Here is a 17,679-nt window from a genome sequence, read left to right as displayed (position 1 = left end):
TAACTAGGTATACCATGAATCCATTCATAATACAATGCTGTACATATAAAACACTAATCAGCGACCAGCTATGCTTCGAACATCACCGTCGACAAGCCCATTTGTTTGAGCACCACCAACCATTCCTGACACTGTTTTCTGCAGGTCGGTCCATTCCAACTCCCTTGGTAATGCCATATCACCAATGTCATAGATATACAGCCTCCCGTCACTCCCACCGAGGGCAGCACGTCTTCCGTCCTTTTTATCCCACTGCAGTTTGTTGAGTGCACGTCCTGAACCAACAGTCGTTTGCACCACAGGAACCTGTCAGCGGATCGAGTCAGATGAGAACGAGATAGAGATATAAGGAACGAACTTCAGTATCCATATTCAGATTCCACAAGTCAAATTTGCCTGACCCATCTACTGCACCAAATACCGCTGGATGTGTTGGATGCCATTTCACGTCATAGACCGGATCATCCGACTCGTCAAACGAATACAATGGGGAGATCGCATGAAGGGTAGTTGACGGCTTCGCAAGGGACTTTGCACGCCAGAGTTTTACTGTCCAATCCACTGAGCTCGTTAAGAATAGGTCGGAAAAGTCAACGGATCCACTGGTTGGGTGGAAATGAAGGCCCATTACTGGGCCGGCATGAGCCTTGTACACATCGTATTGGTTCAAACCGGCTTTAGCCCCTGCCCGGTCGTATCTGTTTGCTTGGTAGACGTTGCCCTCCTCTGTACCAACCCAAAATGCTGTTGTTTCGTTATCAGGAAAGTCCATTGCAGTGATCGCGACCTCTCCGGTTTTGTTGTGACCGGCATGTATCAGTTCTTGGGTTTCCTATTCGCACAATCAATACTAACCGACGTGAGCACCGCGAAACCCACCTGGGGCTGAGCAAGCATGTCCACTAACCAACTACACACGGTACCGTCTGTACTGCTGGTAATAAGGTTGTGAGCATTTTGTGTTCCAACCATCTGCATAGAATAGACAGGATGTGTATGCCCAGAAGCCGACAGGGGAGTTTTTAACACGGGGAGATGCTTCGAACGATTATCCCATAACAGAATTTGACCAGAGTAGGTACCGCCAAAGACCAGATTGGAGTGGAACGGGGAGAATGTCACCGAAAGGACATCGGACTGTGAAAGAGCAGAAGTCAGAAAGCTGAACCACGAATAATCACAACAGCGATAGAGGCTCACGGACTTGAGAATGGAAAACAAATTCTGGTCGTTCGAGGAGGTGCAGATTCCATACAGCAACGATACCATCGGGTTCATTCAGCGCAGCAGCGTTCTTGTTGTACGACGCAACACTAAGTTCTGGGTACTACAAAGAAGTTAGTACTGTACAATGCTGAGACACTCTGATTACCTGAGGAGACCAATCCACGTCCGTTATAGATCGATTTTTGGTGTACTGCTCGTCAAAAAACTCGCATACTCGTTTGACGCGTCCCTCAGATTCATCGCTAAGAATGCGATTGAGAGGAACATATCATTTGAGGTTTGGCATATCATACCTTCCTGTTTCAGTTCCTACTCTGTAGTCTCGGGTCGGGTCGTAGTCATGTATAGCTCTATAGAACATTTTCGTCGTCGAATCGACGAATTCTAAGAGCTCTGGAGCTGCTAAAATACTTGCCAACTCTTCCGGGGGTATTTCTAGCAAGAGAGAATAGTTAGGTTCGACATATCCTACCGAAAGACAAAAAGCGCACCTCGAATTTCCTCCTCGATTTCCTTGTCTAGCTGAACACTCTCCTCCTCCAATTCGCGATCTCGAGCAGCCTGTAATGCTTCCAAGTCAATCTCTGATACACCTCGTTGTAAAGTCTCCGTTTCAAGATCTGGTGTCTCAGTTTCTACTTCCATAGTCTGAACTTCCTTGTTATAGATGACTCGTTCCTTTCTTTAAATGTCAGTGTCCAGATAACAATGTAGAGTTCCTGCGAGAGACAGACAAACCTTTTTAGTCGGGAGTTCGAATAATTCCTGTTCGACGTCTATCAGATCGGGAAGGAAGCGGGGGACCATCTCTCTGAAACGGATGCTAAGTTTGCTCCAAGGCGAAAAAACGATGGTCATGCAGACCTGTCTATAACATTGTCCGTTGCAGAATTTGTGGACGGAGCCAAAGTCGTCCCAATACTCGAAGCAAAATCACTATTCCGGCTTGCTCTTCCCGATAGCGAACTTGGGAGAAGCGAAGTACCCATTAACGGCGTACCAGGCATCGAAGAGGAGGGTGTCAGTTCGCCACTGTCGAATTCCCCATTTCTTGCGCCTGGACCTCTGCTTTCTCGGAGAATAGAGCTGAGGAGGTCGTCGACATCATTATTCCTAGGCGTGAAAGACCCTGCACTTGTCTATGGTATTAAGGAATGAACATAAGTTAAGTGGTAAGGTATACACCACTTACCTCTGCAGATCTACGATTGGAGTCTGATATTTGTCGGTCCGCTCTAGCTTTCCGTAATTCAGCAAGCTTGGCTCTTTTGGCTTCAATTTGCTGTCGTCTCTCCGCCGTTGATGACATGGTAAAGTTGAGATTATTTTGATGAAGACATCGTGGGAGTTTTATGCTTCGCCGTTTTGCTACCAACGCAGCCAGTTCTCTTCGTTCAAAAGACGCGTCTTTTAATGCCTTTGTTTCTTTTGAAGATTCACCAGACTTGTTCAAGCCAAACGAAGGTCCATTAAATGGTTTCTCAGTTGGGATAAAAGACAATATCTGCACATCAGCCCTGCCAACCACATGTGGGTCAGCAATACTTCAAGATTTTAGGTCTCCTTTTGATGCGACCGTTGTGAAGCTACTCAAGGAAGCTGGAGCTCGCATTGCTGGGAAGACTAACTGCGATGAGTTTGGCATGGGCTCTTTGAACATACACTCTATTCATGGCCCCGTTATAAATCCCTTCGACGTTGATTCGCGACGAGCAGCGGGAGGCTCTTCGGGAGGAAGTGCCGCCGCCGTAGCTGCCGTACTTTGTGACGCTGCGCTTGGTACTGATACAGGCGGTTCTATCCGTCTTCCAGCCTCATACTGTGGTGTTGTAGGGCTCAAGCCGTCGTACGGTCTTCTTAGCAGGTGAAAATCATCGGCCACCACAATATCTTCTGGATGCTGAGTCTTTGTCATAGGCATGGCGTCGTATCTTATGCTGACAGCTTGGATACCGTTGGCGTGCTAGCCCGAAATGTACAAAAGGTCAAGAAGGTTTTTGGGAGCATCAACAAGCGTGATTTTAACGACCCAACCAGCGTGAGTGAACGGCTGAGGGAAAAGGCAAGATTGATCGCTATGGAGCGTATACAGCGCTGGGATGCAGAGAGCTTGGAAGGATTGAGAGTTGGTGTACCTCAGGTGAGAATTCAAAGGTCTATATTGCTTGCCTCCTTACATGATCGCACAGGAATACTTCCCTTCCGAGCTCAATTCAGCATCCAGTCATATCCTATCCGCTATCCGCCACTTACTAGCTCAGCTTCGTTCGCTCGGGGCGTCCATCGTTCCTGTGTCACTTCCTTCTACCAAATACGCTCTGAGCGCGTACTATGTCATTGCTAGTGCCGAAGGGAGCAGCTGTCTAAGCCGCTACGATGGGATCCGGTATGGCCTGCGTGTCCCGCCTTCGCCTGGGTCTGACCTAACCTCGACGTCCAAGACATACGCTCACTCGCGATCTCAAGGCTTCGGCAGTGAGGTTAAGAAGAGGATCCTGCTTGGGACGTATGCCTTGGGTGCTGAGTGAGTAATTTATATTTGCGTGTACTCGCCGACTAATCTCTCTCTCAGCGCCTTCGACAACTACTTCCTTCAAGCCCAACGCGTCAGGCAAATGGTCAGGAATGATTTCGATCACGCTTTCTCCATCCCAAATGTCCTATACACCGAAAACTCATCCAAAGAGGACCTGGCAGAACCTGGAGTAAACGGCGTTGACGTTCTTATACACCCTTCCGCAATTCGTACTGCGCCTCGTTTGGACGATGTCCTGGATACCTCACGCGAGCGGGATACACTTCAGGATTACGTCCAAGATGTCCTGACTGTGCCCGCGAGCTTGTCGGGGCTGCCAGCGTTGAGCGTCCCCATGCAAAACCGTTCGAAGTCTGTAGCATTTTCTCTACCGACATATACTGACGGAGGATTTCTACAAGAAGCAAGAACAGATGAGGATGGAGATGCTGGCTGGCCTATAGGTGTATCCATCGTTGGTCAATGGGGAACAGATGAGCTGGTTCTGAGGGTGGGTCAAGTTATCGAGAGGTTGAGCCGAGGTTGACTCGTCGACGCGTCAATACTTTGTTTACTAACCATGAATAGCATTTATGGCTTTTTCTTCTGCTTGAATAATTGTAATTGCTCTTATTCGTCAATCTCCATTATTGCAGTAAGTATTGAGACAAGTACACGCGCTTCACGTGACATGTAGGAAACGCGTCTGAGCCTGGCAGTGGCATAGCTATCTTGTACTTATGTATATAGTATGAGGTAGAACTTTCGCGTCTCAGGGACTGAGACTTGCTCTCGCAAGCCAGAGTAGCGAAGAAAAAGCATTCACTGGATTCAGTGTCACCTTGATACTTAGGTCTGTTTGGGTGCAAGAAGTTTTTCCAAGAACGGCGACCAACATAGCTAACTTTGGTATATAAGTTGCAGGAATCAAAACAGAAATGGTGTGGGACCATATGGTACTGGTTGAAAATCAAAGTGTTGGAATCAACTAATTACTCTCAGACGAAGCAGGTGTTTCCTCTGTAGCAGCAGGAGCAGCATCAGGAACTTCCTCTGTGGCCTGAGCAGAATTAGCTTCGGGGACCTCTTTCTCTTTTTGCAACTTTTCCAACCATTTCGTTACAAACTTGGAATGGGCACCGTAGTTCATCGTTGCATCAAGTGCGTCCCTATGTGGGTTTTTTTTTCGAGTCCTTGCAATGGGATTCAAGACGAACAACCTACCTGACAATACCCTTTCCATCGATGATAAACGTTACTCTTGCGTAATCTGCCAGGCCCATCATCCCTTTCCCAACTTTGTACGCTTTCCGAGCTTCGAATTTTTCATCGCTCAAAACAGGATACTACAAGTGCCAAGGATGATTAAATTTCGTTCATTGGACTCGGAGGAAAGATTGCAGGACGCACAGTCAATTTCTGCTTCTCGACAAAAATCTTTTGCTTCTCCACCGAGTCAGGACTTATCCCAATAACTAACGCTCTGTCGTCTTTGAAGACTTCCTTCTCTGGGTGCAAAAAAGATATATTACTTCAGTGATATTCCGATCAAGGATAAGTGGCGAGCTCACCTGCAAGTGCATCTCTGAATTGACATGCTTCCTTCGTACATCCATATGATCCCGACTTTGGGTAAAAGAAGAGAGAAATGGGGACACCATCTTTGCCGGGGACTATCGTGTATGGTTCACCATTGTAATTAGGAAGTGTTACGGACGGCGCAGCGGTCCCTATTAGCTCTTTCCAGGTCATTTGTAGTCAATGCTCAGTGGTCGTTCTCGAGTATAGTGAGGGTCTCGTTGAAGCTCAGCTGCTGGAATTAGTGTGGTCAAGGGGCACAAGCAAAAAGGTGGGGCCATTTAAAGGGCTTTTAACGCTTCTATTGACTGGTTCGGAAAGTCTGGAAAGTTCCACGGAGTCTCTTAACCGTAGAACTACGTACTGGCGAACTTCTTATAGTCTGGTTTCAACTGGATACAGTCTGGGAAAAGGATGAGTACAAGATTTTGATACGTCGAATACATGGATGGTTCAACCACTTGACTACAGCTTATTTGAAACGACATCAGGCAGATGTATCATTGTATGAAGAGTATCAGGCCACTGCGCTTCGATGCACCTCATTGATTTCGGATATATGGATTAATAGCGACGTACAGTGAAGAATGGCATGAATAATATGAATGGTCTAGAATACGATACGGGTATGGGTGATCTATGACGAGGGTTTCTGCGCGGCTGCCATAGCGTCTAGAGCGAACATGAGCTTAACTGTTCAGAGTTTGAGCACGGAAGCTGCGTACCTGCATTCAACTCTGCAAACCGTGAGCCCACTCTCTCCGAGTGTTTCAAAAACTTTTCCGTACAGCTCATCACGCAAGTTTCCTATACGGTGAACAGTATTAAGCACACTGGTTACAGGGACAGAATGAAAGAAAGACCTCTTTTGATGATAATGTTTTGCTTGTAAAGTCGTTACAGCATGAAGAGAAGCACCTCTCTACAATATTTGCGTAGAGCCTCAAGAAGTCTTGCATCTGAAAGATTGATTAGTCGCGTCTTTTGGCATTTGGACAAGTTCTATGTCCACTCAACTTGTTTCTTTTCAATTATCTTGTTCATGTGCGCCTGCTCGGCGCTGTTGAATGCTGAAAAGTCCATTTTCAAGAATTAGACGACTCCGGTGAACAGTGTATGAAAAAGAAGTATTCGACCGGAACAGAAACGTGTCGCCTCGGCCCGAGGGCAACAACTTTTTCTGAACTTGGCATCCACCACGGTCCACCTCGGTTTGCCTCGGTCTTCAATGTACGAGTCATTTAAATGTCCTTTGTTCCAATTCTGTCACTTAAACACCGACCACCATCCAAGCTCTGCTTGCTGCACAAAATCCCGTGCTCGTGCTTACTGACGTTCACACCATTGAAATTTTTCTTTCAATCCGGAATCTAAACAATCCGATCTATACATCCAAGCGACGAGTCACAACTTCGCTGTGTATATATAAACCCTCACCAATTTACAAAAATGGATGCAAGTAATATGGCCCTACCCTTCAAAGAAGCATTATCTCGCCTTGAAAATAGGCGTGTCAAGGCTACCAGGCCGTTGATCCCTCCTCAAATTCTACAAGAGGATCTCCCCCTGTATGTCGTTCTGTTCGTTGAAGAACAATTGCCTTTGAATACATTCTCCCTCAATATAGCACACTCCTCGCTGCTCAGACTGTCATCGAAGGACGAATGCAGACCGAAAATATTCTCAAAGGCAGTGACGATCGGCTCATGGTTGTTGTGGGGTACGCAATATAACCACTATTATTGAATCTGAAATTCTCACAAAATGGTTGTGATTAGACCTTGCTCAGTGAATAACGTTGATGCAGCAATAGAATACGCACATCTTCTCAAAGCTTATGCCGACGAGGCCAAAGAGGATCTCTTCATCGTCATGCGTGTTTACTTCGAAAAACCTCGAACTACAGTTGGATGGAAAGGCTTGATCAATGATCCCGACCTCAACGGTACCTTCCAGATTAACAAAGGTCTGCGGATCGCGCGGACTCTACTGCTTGACATTGCCAAACTCGGCCTGCCTGCGGGTTGCGAGTTTTTGGATACCATTTCTCCTCAATACACCGCCGATCTTGTCTCCTGGGGAGCAATAGGTGCACGAACGACCGAGAGTCAGGTGAAACTACTGCTCACTCATTTGACTTCCTCTTACTGAATACGTTACAGGTTCACCGAGAACTGACTTCCGCGCTTTCCATGCCTACTGGGTTCAAGAATTCCACTGATGGGAGTGTTGGGATTGCCATCGATGCCTGTCGCGCCGCTCAATCAGGGCATGTTTTCCTCAGTGTCGGCAAGGAAGGGCTTAGCAGTATTGTCGAGACGGAGGTGAGTGTTCTCGATGTCGTACTCGGATATCAAGCCTTCACACTAAAAATTCTCATCCTTCCATTCAGGGTAATCCAGATGTCCATGTAATTTTACGTGGAGGAGCCTCAGGTCCGAACTATGCTGCCCATTTCGTTCGGGAATGTGGCTTGAAACTCGGGAAAGCAGGTCTTTCCCAGAAAATCATGGTTCGTCTGTCCTATATATAAACGTGTCCTTTCACAACGTCCCTAAACCTTTGTGTAGATCGATTGCAGTCATGGGAATAGTTCCAAACAACATAAAAATCAGGCTATAGTAGCCGACGATATTGTGAGTCCTGAACCTTGATGGAAGTGTCCTTTTAGGTGCTTATTGTACTTGTGTATCCATTATAGGCTCGTCAAATGGCGGAGGAAGACACTTCTCCCATGATTATGGGCGTCATGATCGAGTCCAATCTCGTTGAAGGACGGCAAGATATTCCTCTGTCTGGACCTTCTGGTCTGCGTTATGGACAATCTGTGACAGATGCGTGTATGGATTGGGATATGACGGTTGAGGTTCTCAACCGACTACGTGAAGGAGTAAAGGCTCGTCGTGCTCGGATAGCAAAACGCGCTTGAAAGAGGAGTGCATATGCAATGTATGTAGTAGATGGAGTATCTGTTTGTAGTAAACGACTGTATGTACCTATGTACTTCGACATATCTATCCTGCTGTCTACCACATTGCACTGGAGACTGCACATTAAAAAGTGACCACGCAATCTTTTCCTTATGAACAGACTTTCGTTGAAATTACCTCGTGTGAGTACTGTATGATTAGTATATGTGCTAGTCTATGTATTTTTCGTACTATAGTAAACAAACATTAAGATTCTTCGTAGGTTGGAAGCCCAGTCACTTGAGAAGCGTGCGATCTCTTGAAGCGCGAGGAATATAAGTATAAATGGTACGAATAGCCGTCCTGACACCATTCTCGGTTCGGATCCTTTCGCCCACCATCATGGCTTTCTCTTTCATTATTCTGCAGGAAAACGAATATCATGACGGGTGCATTAGTAGTTATGATTTAAGTAAAATCTTTGAACGTTACCTGCTCGTAGTCGCCTTGGTAAATGCATCAGCCAACTCATTAACTCGCAAGCTCGAAACTTTCATCCCAGCCTGCCAACCGCAATAAGGTATCAATTAAAAGAGCGTCGTCTGTACATAACCTAGGCAACTCACCCCTAATTTCTGCACTCTCGAAGCCCAGAAAAATTGGTCTCCAAACCAAGGTTTAATGATCGTTGGAATACCAGCCCGCAAACTCGCCCCCGTCGTTCCTGCACCTCCGTGGTGCAAAACAGCATCGACTTGAGGGAATAACCAATCATGAGGAACTTTATCTAGTTGGTAGCATTCTGGCGGCATCAGTGGCTCTTTGCCATCAGGTTTACTCATCCTGGCGGACCATCCTTTGGAGATGATAGCACGAACGTCACCTAATGAAGAACAACGGAAAGAGATTGGAGTAGACGACTGGAATAAAGAATCATGTACTGACTTTTCAAAACAGCTTCAATGATTCGCGATGTTACACGGTTCGGATCGGGCACAGTGATACTTCCAAAGCCGACGTACACAATAGGCTTGCCATCAGTTCTAGCTTTCTCCATCCAGGCGACGAGAGACTCAGGAGGTTCCCAATCCAAGTCTGGGTTGTCTAGGAACCAGCTGGCAATATACATCATTCAGCGTTCTAATAAGGACGGACGCAGTTGATTTACTTACTATCCAGAAATAGAGATAGAATCACCCCAGTCAAGAGGTTTTGGAACAACGGCCTGCATTGCATCCAATCAATACAAAGAGAAAGCAACCAGTCAGATACATACCTGAGAAAAGTTGTATATAAAAACAATCTTCGATTGCACTAAGTGTCCCATATCGGTATTCCCAATCTGGAGAGTATTCCTTCTCCAACGATTGATTTGTCCAGAGGTTGCAGCCCACATCACGTTGCTGAATATATGTTATGCTCTTACTACGGCGTGAGAAAAGGGTTTGCGTACTTGAACAAGACATAACTGGGTGGCAAGGACAATTCAGACCCCAATTTGGAATAAGATAGGTGTAATGAGTTACTCACGACGCGCTGTTGAATGTGGGGGAGTCTACCGGCGGCGAAAGAAACGCATGGGGAAATTCAGAGGTCCTGAAAAGTACATCGTTAGACGGAACAACATACTACAATGACTCATTCACTTTGTCCATGGCATCGTGAATGTGCGGAAATATGGAATGTCTAAGCAGAAAGGAATGAGCGTACTGCAAGGAGGGAAAGTCAACATAATATTCACTCACGTAAGGCTTCCGCGATATGGACCCCTGCCATGGCACTTGGACTCTCGAGTAATACATCCGCGCCTTGACATGATTCCCAAGCATCGACGAGCACTATCAGAGAGAGACACTTGTAAGAACTAGAACGGTATATGCATTGATTAAGCTGCACAGACGTTGATCGAGCCAAGGGCGAAACTAGATGGAAATAGGCGTTAGACGGATCAAGGATGGGTACCCTAGTAAAAAGTATAAACATACATTTGCAAGGCTTTCTTTGAAGAACTCTGGAGAAAACATCTATCTAACGAGCATTAAACTAGCATGAGGTCCAGAAAGACGAGCCTGTACCTTATTCTCTACACTGAGCTTCATGAGAGCACCAGGATCGCCTCCAGCCTGCTTGAACTCCAATCCAAACCCTTCTATCCATTCCCGGTATTCTTCGTGCGTGACAATCGTAACTCTATGATGTTCCTTCTTGAGACCGACACCCAATGCGATATATGGTTGGACATCTCCTCTCGAGCCAATGGTAAGACATACAAAATGCATGGAAGGACGACTGATCAAAACATTGGATTCCATATTTATGACTTTTGGAAGCGATAGTATGGCGGATATTGGGTATTTCATGCCTGCGGAAGCTAAGAGCGCTGTACCGCGCTCTAGAGGAGAAATAGCATCGAGGGCGCTTCTAGCGGGTGAAGTAGGGGGTGACGTAGGGGTTAAGGAGAAATTTGAGCTTTGAGGTGTACTTGGCCTAGAACCCCGTGTGGGAGTGGAAGATGATGAAGTTGACAATGCCGGAGTTGAGAAAATGGAAGATTCGGGGACAAGGAGGTAGCGGGATACGTTGATACGGCGTATCACTTCATCCCTAATATCCTGGGTTTTGAACTGGAATTTAAGGTCGGGGGAACCTTCGAGCTCGAGACGAAGTCCGTGGATTTTCAAAATCTTTCCACTGATAGGTGAAGCAGAATTGATGATTCGCATTGGTAGCCGGTATTTTACGTCTTCCTTCATCACGTACTTTCCCCAGAACCCAACGTAATGAGGAGATACGACAAAGTAGCCCAAACAGCTGATCTTGCGAAACACACGGGCGCGAGTGGCTTTGATTAATCAGCTTCAGCAGACGCCCAAAATAATACGAACTTACACCATATTTCAGGTTCGTCTCCTAGTCCAAGAGCATTTCGCAACATTTTCTCTTTGGCGTCTACCGGAGGAGGGTTCAGGCTCTGCACATCTTGAGCAAACGTTAAAGGGCCCATATCCACGACAACTGGCGCCTCAGGTTGTGTGGATAGAGCGGCTACGCGCCGCTTTGCTTTATTAATGTGGTCTTCTAGCGCTAACCAAGCGGGGACACGCAAGATCGGTGCAAGATATAGTTGCCCTTCATTCTGCTCGGACCCCTCGACGCGTATGATTGCCACGTTCTTATTAAACGATTCAACCATCTTGACGCTCGCGATCTTGTGCAGAGGGTAGCTGACTCTGATACCGTCGCTGGCGTCGGAGAAATCACTACCAATAGCCTCCCGTCTGCGATGACGCTGAAGAAACAAAGCACCGCCAACCTCTTTTCTCCACTCCTGAGCGGACTCTTCCGTGTCAAATTCAACGATGCCGGAAACGTCTACATCTTCTCCCAAAGAGACTTGGAAGATTCGAGGATTATTAGGGTCCAGTATGGATAGACCTTGAATACTAGACACTGTTGGAAGTTAGGAATCACAAATACATATGAGTAACCATGAAAAGCGTACATAGCAGAGATCGTAATGGACGAATATGGTCATCAGGACTACTCGAAGCATAGGTACACATCATATCGTGTGTTAACTCCAGCCATAAACGGCGTTTTTTGTGAAACCGCGGTAGATGAACAGTGACTGGACCAGCTTTGATGATCTGCTGAGACGGAAGCAAGTCGGGTCGAGCAGAAAGTAGCGAAGCATGGAAAGTAAGGCGGTGAGTTGTCAGATGTAAAACGCCCTGTCATAGACAACATCAGCGAGGTAGAAAACGAATCACTAATGCAAACAAACCACAATGAGAACATCACTAAACATGAATGCATCGGCTTCGAATATGAGCTTTTCATCCTCCCCTAAGGAGCCAAATTCCTGAACGAGGAGATTCACGAGTTCATCTGAATCCAGTTTCCAACTATCTCCGTCTAAAGTTGCGACACGATGAAATTGAGGATCGAAATTAGGAATCAAAGTATCATCGGAATAAGAGTCTGGTTCAGAAGTGAATTCCGCATCGGTCCAGGTAGTGCCCGCTACGTCGAGGCGAGCAGAACGTTCAACGGCGTCAAGTTCATTCTGATCAAGGTCTTTGGCGACTAGCTCGTCGAAGCCGCCTTTTGTATTTGAGTCATCTCGAATAACTTTGTCGAATTCATTGGCATTGCGGCAGATGCTGAGGATAAATGGTGGAAGAAAATCGTCATTGTCTGTGTCACAGCTGTTATCGACCATGATGGTGGTTGCGCATGAAGGAGTAGATAAGGATTTGACGCGTAGTAACCCATCATGACAAAATTCGAGACAGGGAGTACTAAAACGTGTTTCGGTAGTCGGGGTCGGGTTGTAGTCATCAACTCTACGTGAAAATGCCGCCGACAACTAATTCAGAATAAATTCAGTGGCTTTTTCTCTCGACACTATGATGATGTAAATTCAAGGGCCGAACTGCAACAGACCGCAACTTCAAGAAAGGAGAACCTGCAAGGTTATCTGCCATAAAACTTGATCTATTGAATCAAACAACATGCAGAACAACTGAAGGACAGCAGAGGACAGCCAATGAAGGACAAAGAAAGGAATTGCAGATATTGTCGACGAATTCGAAGATGGGGATCAAAGTTCATCGATGTCACTGCTCGTATACCTTCGGTTGGTCATCAATATCTCGTATAGAATGCGGTATCCTATGGATTCGGGATGTCAGTTATTTTTGACCCAAATACGATACTAGTATTGCATTCTTTCACAGCCAATTCCCGAATATGTGAAATATCGGAGTCAGTCGCGCAGGGCATGCCCATAATAATCGGCGTTCATCTTTATTTGAAAGAGGCTCAACGTGTAATCGAGTCTACGAAATGCACTGTTAACAGCTGCAGCACGTTGGAAGGCCGATTCCCGGAAACAGAGTTTGGCAGTTGTCGGGAGCGTCGTGCAATTCCCCTTACATATCATTACCAGGTTGGTCGGGCCGAGCTGGCAGCTAACCACATGTCTACCGTACCAGTGTCCCTCCACTGTTGTGTGCAGCGTGCTCAGGTAGGTCGGCAGGTATTCACTTCCTGTTCAAATAACAACTCCAGCCGTTTCTTGTCCTGTTCCCACTCTGCCTCCTTTATATATCTACCACAAGTTCAGTGTATGATGTATGGCTGAAATCGGTTGACAGATATTCATGCCAGGGCGCAAGCCGCCTTTGTACCTGTTGAGTACCACCAACCACCTTCACATCAAATAACAAATCCAGCTTTTCTACCGCCCTGTTCTTACTTCGCCTCCTCCATGTCCTTATCACAAGTTGCTGACTGACATTTGAACATATTGTTTACACACAGAGTTTCTGCCTCTGTTTCATCTCAGATTCCATGTGCGATGTTGCGCCATTAGCCTTTACTTTGTGCCGCACCCGCGACCACCCCTTTATTCTGCTTGACCTGTTTCCAGCTACTTAATATTGGATTCAGCTGCGCAACAGGGCTCTGAGTTCCTCAGTAACGGGTTGAAGCCTATGGCAGGTACAACAGCCACAGTTGCAAAGGTTGCTTCTTTCACATTTGGGGAGGAGGAACATCCATTGGAAGGTATGTGTAGCTGATATATGTTATTGTACATTGACGACTTTCTGCTTGCGAGCAGAGTCAGTTTAGTTGCCCCCGTCGGGGACACAAACCTTGCTTGAGGCGTTCTGGTATCAGGTGCAAATCGCACCTTTCCGCATTTCAGTAAAATACAGTTACATATATTATCGAAGCTGTTCTAAAACAACACAGCCTGACTACAACGAGTTGAACCGAAACGTGGAAGGGAGGACTTCACGGCGCGAGGAACCAATGACAACTTTGCGGACATAAGCAGCAGGATGTTGTCCACATACATAGCCGGGACACAAACAGTCTGAGGCTGGAAAGTGTTGCGAGTGCTGAGACATTGACTGAGCAGTATAGTACAGGCATACATGTAGCTGCGAAAGTTTTAGAGACAGCACATAATGAGGCAATGTTCAATAGACCGAGGTAGGTGGTTAGATCCAACCAGAGATCATCGTTGAGGTCTGTCAATGTGATGTCATACAGAACTGGAGGTAAAGGAGATAGCGGGGGGGTCGACGACAAACAAGCATACATACATAATTGGTGGGGATAAATGTGGAACAGGTTCAACGTTAAGTATCTGAAAGCCAGTGAAACGGAATAAAGGGGAGTGATAAAGAACAACACGTCGCAGGTGCGGCACAAAGTAAGGGGTAAAGGCGGATTGGCACACATGAAGTCTGAGACAAAACACAAGCAGAAAACCTGCGCGTAAGTGAGAAATTTAAGAACAATATGTTCAAAAGTCAGTCAGTGACTTGTGTGGTAAAGACATTCAGGAGGCGGTAGAAGACCGGGAGTTGTTATTTGAAGTGAAGGTGGATGGAGGTACTTGGCACAGACATAGTCAGCTAACACCCAGACATGGATACCCGCTGACAGACCTGTACCCGCCGGGCGCACACATGTTTGGTAGGTTATACACTGGACTTGCGGTAGATACATAGAGGAGGCGGAGTAATAACAGGACTCAAAAAGTGTTGTAGTTGGTATTTGATGAGAAAGTGCATGGTGTCGTTGTACATGGCACAGGTGAGGTCTGCTAGCGCCCAGGCATGAATACCAGCCGACCTACCTGAGCACACTGCACACAACAGTAGCTAGGTCATACAGAGAGACAGCGAGGCATGTGGTACGACAGAAAAAACAAGCGCCAAAACCGTGGGTAAAATTTCCGCAGCGCTAATAATATCGAGTAAGAAATGACCTTTGCAAGCAAGGTGACCAGGTTGGTCGGGCCGAGCTGGCAGCTACATCTACATAGTAGCGCTAAGCGCTGAAGCGCCGCCGACCTTCTGCTGAAAGCGCGACAAAATCACATGTTGAAGGGAACCTCGACTGATAGCCGGAGCCTCCTATAAGCTCTCCTATATGTAGGAGCCCGTAAGCTACATTACCGTTTTGTCCTTTTACTTTTTTGCAGTCCTTGGTCTCCTCTGCAGTCTCCTGCAACAAGCCTCAATTATGTTAAAGACGGCTCTGACTCAACTCTTTGACATTCGCGTGTAAATGCTTCATCCAACTCTCAAAACGCGCTTCAACTGATTCATTTAATAGACCTGTGGTTCAAGGTGGAATGCAATGGTACTCGTTTTCATACTCCAATTTTTTGGAGCTACTAACATGTGTACACTAGGGTAGGTTATCCCAAACTAGTTGCGGCCGTGTCAAATGCTGGTGGTACGCTTCAGAATCTATGCATACCTATACATACCCGTTCCAGTCATCGATAAAGCCTTTCAGGTTTAGGTGAATCAGACAAACATATTGTCAATAGCCATTGAGTGCCACCTTGACTCAATCTTGGCGAACTTTAGGCATCATCACGGCTTTGTCCCAGCCTAGTCCTACAGCGTTGCGCCAGGCAATCCGAGAGACTCGTACGCTGACCGACAAGCCTTTTGGCGTCAACATCACCTTAGCACCCACGATCAATCCACCGGACTATGAAGGATTTGCCCGAGCTGCTATAGAAGAAGGCGTGAAGATATTTGAAACTGCTGGCAACAATCGTGAGTACCAAAAGTCGTTCGATCCTATGTACTGACGCGCGTTCGCCTGTCCACAGCTGGTCCCCTAATCAAATTCTTCAAATCGCAAGGCTGTTTGGTAATCCACAAGTGCACTACCATCCGACATGCTAAGGTAATCAATGCTGAGCCAATATAGATCTCATTTCACCTCATCACCTTAGAGCGCGGAGAAGCTAGGCGTGGACGTGTTAAGTATTGATGGTTTTGAATGTGCGCCTTCAAGCTACTTCCGCCCCATGTCAACCGAAAACTCACCTGTATATCAGGCGCTGGTCTTCCGGGCGAAGATGACATAGGTGGTCTGGTTCTTGTGCGTTATACGTTGAATGAGCCGCCTTACTGTCTCCTGAAACCTGTATCTAGCTTGCTCGGGCCGCGAAAGAGTTGAAGATACCATACATTGCATCTGGAGGCTTTGCGGACGGTCGAGGTCTTGCCGCCGCTTTAGCTTTGGGTGCTGCTGTGCGTATCACGAGCTGCAGAACTCTGAACACAGGCTCACACTGAGTGATTTTTCAAAGGGCATCAACATGGGAACACGATTCATGTGTACGGTAGAAAGGTTGGCGTGTTCTTGCACATCCCGTGTCCCTCATAATTCATTCGATCTCCCCCTTATCAGTTCAATCCACGAAAACATCAAACACAAAATTGTCCAATCCACCGAAGACGATACCGTACATGTATTTCGGACGCTCCACAATACTGCGCGGGTATTCAAAAACAAAGTCTCGACGGAGGTCGTGGCGATTGAGAAGAGGCCAGGAGGTGCGAAATTCGAGGACATTCGCGATTTGGTATCGGGTCAACGGGGCAGGGTTGTATTTGAGACCGGGGATCCAGACCATGGAATATGGAGCGCTGGATTAACGATTGGGTTAATTGATGACATTCCGACTTGCCAGGAGTTGTTGGAGAGAATGGAACACGAAGCAGAGGAAATCATTGGGAATATGAGTTCGTTGGTGACACCGAAAGCGAAGCTGTGAACTATCGTTTAATCTTTGCACATACTGTATATGTACTACTAAATACTACTTTGGATGTATTATTGTCGAATAATATCTTCCAGATGCAGACTACGTCTGTCTTGCATATTTCGCAATCCCTGGGCAAAAAATAGAATATCCAAGGTATCATGCCTGTTCTGTGCACACCAAGTCAAAAATTTTACATAGACGACCTCCCGTATCAAGATGAGGATTGAGCTCTCGAGTGTGTTTGCCCCTTCCAACACCGTTTGTAGAAAACCCAGCGTGTTGAAGAGTTGATCGAGGACGGATGAATAAAAATTTTGTCTTATTCTTTGAGAAATGTTCAACCAAAGCTGCCTCAGAATTCGGTTTGAAATCTGCATGGGGCGGTTTGAGCAGGTATTTCATTCTTGAAATGACTTCAGAGCTGATTCTCTTCGTCTCTTCGAGGAACAAATTTCCAGAGCATTTACTAGCTTGAACATAAAGAGCATATGCCCTGTCATACTTGGATGGATATTCTATCATCCCTCCGGCAATATGAGTTACCATTTGCTTTAAGCAATCCTCTGGGTGGAGGTTCTGCAAGGACTCCACCAGACTTTGCGTTCGCAAGGCTTTCAGAGCAGTGGAGAGGTCGCCGGATGGACTATCATCAAACAAAATAATCTTCTCAAAAGCTTCCCCGTCCTTAACAGCCCATTGAAGCACTGCTACGACAGCCATGCAATGCTGCAAATCTACTATGGGATCCAATGGGCAGCGATGCATGTTAAGAAATGCAAACATCACCTCGAAAAGGGCGTTTGCCTTATCAGAAGATAATTTCCGTGTCAGTACGAAACTTTTCTCACTCGTGGTGG

At 46.5% G+C, this 17,679-nt stretch overlaps 9 protein-coding genes across 9 annotated transcripts; 4 read left to right on the top strand and 5 right to left on the bottom strand.

Moving 5' to 3' along the window:
• Nucleotides 1–42: 42 nt before the first annotated feature.
• C8R40DRAFT_1150052 (dynein intermediate chain) lies at nucleotides 43–2,565 on the bottom strand. Its single transcript, XM_046229541.1, has 10 exons — nucleotides 2,420–2,565; nucleotides 2,092–2,366; nucleotides 1,966–2,038; nucleotides 1,719–1,905; nucleotides 1,521–1,662; nucleotides 1,373–1,469; nucleotides 1,205–1,327; nucleotides 880–1,137; nucleotides 359–832; nucleotides 43–306 (listed from the first exon to the last, which is right to left on the bottom strand). The coding sequence occupies exons 1-10, from the start codon at nucleotides 2,534–2,536 to the stop codon at nucleotides 58–60; spliced, it is 1,995 nt and encodes a 664-aa protein (XP_046084238.1). The 5' UTR covers nucleotides 2,537–2,565; the 3' UTR covers nucleotides 43–57.
• Nucleotides 2,566–2,579: 14 nt separating this feature from the next.
• On the top strand, nucleotides 2,580–4,289 carry C8R40DRAFT_1172783 (amidase signature domain-containing protein; the record flags this gene model as incomplete). Its single annotated transcript, XM_046231914.1, has 4 exons — nucleotides 2,580–3,091; nucleotides 3,145–3,367; nucleotides 3,417–3,751; nucleotides 3,800–4,289. The coding sequence occupies 4 exons, from the start codon at nucleotides 2,580–2,582 to the stop codon at nucleotides 4,287–4,289; spliced, it is 1,560 nt and encodes a 519-aa protein (XP_046084237.1).
• A 79-nt stretch (nucleotides 4,290–4,368) lies between these two features.
• C8R40DRAFT_394322 (peroxiredoxin Q) lies at nucleotides 4,369–5,592 on the bottom strand. Its single transcript, XM_046234915.1, has 4 exons — nucleotides 5,314–5,592; nucleotides 5,153–5,250; nucleotides 4,967–5,088; nucleotides 4,369–4,911 (listed from the first exon to the last, which is right to left on the bottom strand). Exons 1-4 carry the CDS (start codon nucleotides 5,492–5,494, stop codon nucleotides 4,731–4,733), a joined length of 582 nt encoding a protein of 193 aa, XP_046084236.1. The 5' UTR covers nucleotides 5,495–5,592; the 3' UTR covers nucleotides 4,369–4,730.
• A 400-nt stretch (nucleotides 5,593–5,992) lies between these two features.
• C8R40DRAFT_1050369 (Tim10/DDP family zinc finger protein) lies at nucleotides 5,993–6,403 on the bottom strand (the record flags this gene model as incomplete). The annotated part of the gene is made up of 3 exons (XM_046224621.1): nucleotides 5,993–6,127; nucleotides 6,184–6,279; nucleotides 6,338–6,403. 3 exons carry the CDS (start codon nucleotides 6,401–6,403, stop codon nucleotides 5,993–5,995), a joined length of 297 nt encoding a protein of 98 aa, XP_046084235.1.
• A 381-nt stretch (nucleotides 6,404–6,784) lies between these two features.
• Nucleotides 6,785–8,249, top strand: C8R40DRAFT_1071115 (uncharacterized protein; the record flags this gene model as incomplete). Its single annotated transcript, XM_046226309.1, has 7 exons — nucleotides 6,785–6,888; nucleotides 6,948–7,040; nucleotides 7,099–7,432; nucleotides 7,483–7,644; nucleotides 7,713–7,832; nucleotides 7,891–7,956; nucleotides 8,022–8,249. 7 exons carry the CDS (start codon nucleotides 6,785–6,787, stop codon nucleotides 8,247–8,249), a joined length of 1,107 nt encoding a protein of 368 aa, XP_046084234.1.
• An 801-nt stretch (nucleotides 8,250–9,050) lies between these two features.
• C8R40DRAFT_394640 (uncharacterized protein) lies at nucleotides 9,051–11,566 on the bottom strand. The gene is made up of 12 exons (XM_046234917.1): nucleotides 11,494–11,566; nucleotides 11,119–11,289; nucleotides 10,305–11,071; nucleotides 10,215–10,253; nucleotides 10,130–10,151; nucleotides 9,975–10,067; nucleotides 9,876–9,915; nucleotides 9,760–9,825; nucleotides 9,683–9,697; nucleotides 9,506–9,632; nucleotides 9,402–9,454; nucleotides 9,051–9,344 (listed from the first exon to the last, which is right to left on the bottom strand). The coding sequence occupies exons 2-12, from the start codon at nucleotides 11,231–11,233 to the stop codon at nucleotides 9,113–9,115; spliced, it is 1,569 nt and encodes a 522-aa protein (XP_046084233.1). The 5' UTR covers nucleotides 11,234–11,289; nucleotides 11,494–11,566; the 3' UTR covers nucleotides 9,051–9,112.
• On the bottom strand, nucleotides 11,567–12,700 carry C8R40DRAFT_394442 (uncharacterized protein). Its single transcript, XM_046234916.1, has 2 exons — nucleotides 12,014–12,700; nucleotides 11,567–11,960 (listed from the first exon to the last, which is right to left on the bottom strand). The coding sequence occupies exons 1-2, from the start codon at nucleotides 12,449–12,451 to the stop codon at nucleotides 11,697–11,699; spliced, it is 702 nt and encodes a 233-aa protein (XP_046084232.1). The 5' UTR covers nucleotides 12,452–12,700; the 3' UTR covers nucleotides 11,567–11,696.
• Nucleotides 12,701–12,845: 145 nt separating this feature from the next.
• C8R40DRAFT_1266423 (uncharacterized protein) lies at nucleotides 12,846–14,362 on the top strand (the record flags this gene model as incomplete). The annotated part of the gene is made up of 6 exons (XM_046233937.1): nucleotides 12,846–12,918; nucleotides 12,969–13,258; nucleotides 13,555–13,601; nucleotides 13,664–13,800; nucleotides 14,169–14,232; nucleotides 14,293–14,362. The coding sequence occupies 6 exons, from the start codon at nucleotides 12,846–12,848 to the stop codon at nucleotides 14,360–14,362; spliced, it is 681 nt and encodes a 226-aa protein (XP_046084231.1).
• A 678-nt stretch (nucleotides 14,363–15,040) lies between these two features.
• Nucleotides 15,041–16,905, top strand: C8R40DRAFT_393748 (uncharacterized protein). Its single transcript, XM_046234911.1, has 11 exons — nucleotides 15,041–15,314; nucleotides 15,367–15,393; nucleotides 15,446–15,489; nucleotides 15,553–15,558; nucleotides 15,627–15,821; nucleotides 15,878–15,954; nucleotides 16,004–16,052; nucleotides 16,109–16,152; nucleotides 16,206–16,304; nucleotides 16,364–16,404; nucleotides 16,465–16,905. Exons 1-11 carry the CDS (start codon nucleotides 15,274–15,276, stop codon nucleotides 16,829–16,831), a joined length of 990 nt encoding a protein of 329 aa, XP_046084230.1. The 5' UTR covers nucleotides 15,041–15,273; the 3' UTR covers nucleotides 16,832–16,905.
• The last annotated feature ends 774 nt before the right edge of the window (nucleotides 16,906–17,679 follow it).

The sequence above is a fragment of the Lentinula edodes genome (assembly GCF_021015755.1).
Source record: "Lentinula edodes strain Le(Bin) 0899 ss11 chromosome Unknown C8R40scaffold_27, whole genome shotgun sequence".
In the NCBI taxonomy this organism is placed as follows: Eukaryota; Fungi; Basidiomycota; class Agaricomycetes; order Agaricales; family Omphalotaceae; genus Lentinula; species Lentinula edodes.
This window is presented reverse-complemented; position numbering and strand designations above follow the sequence as displayed.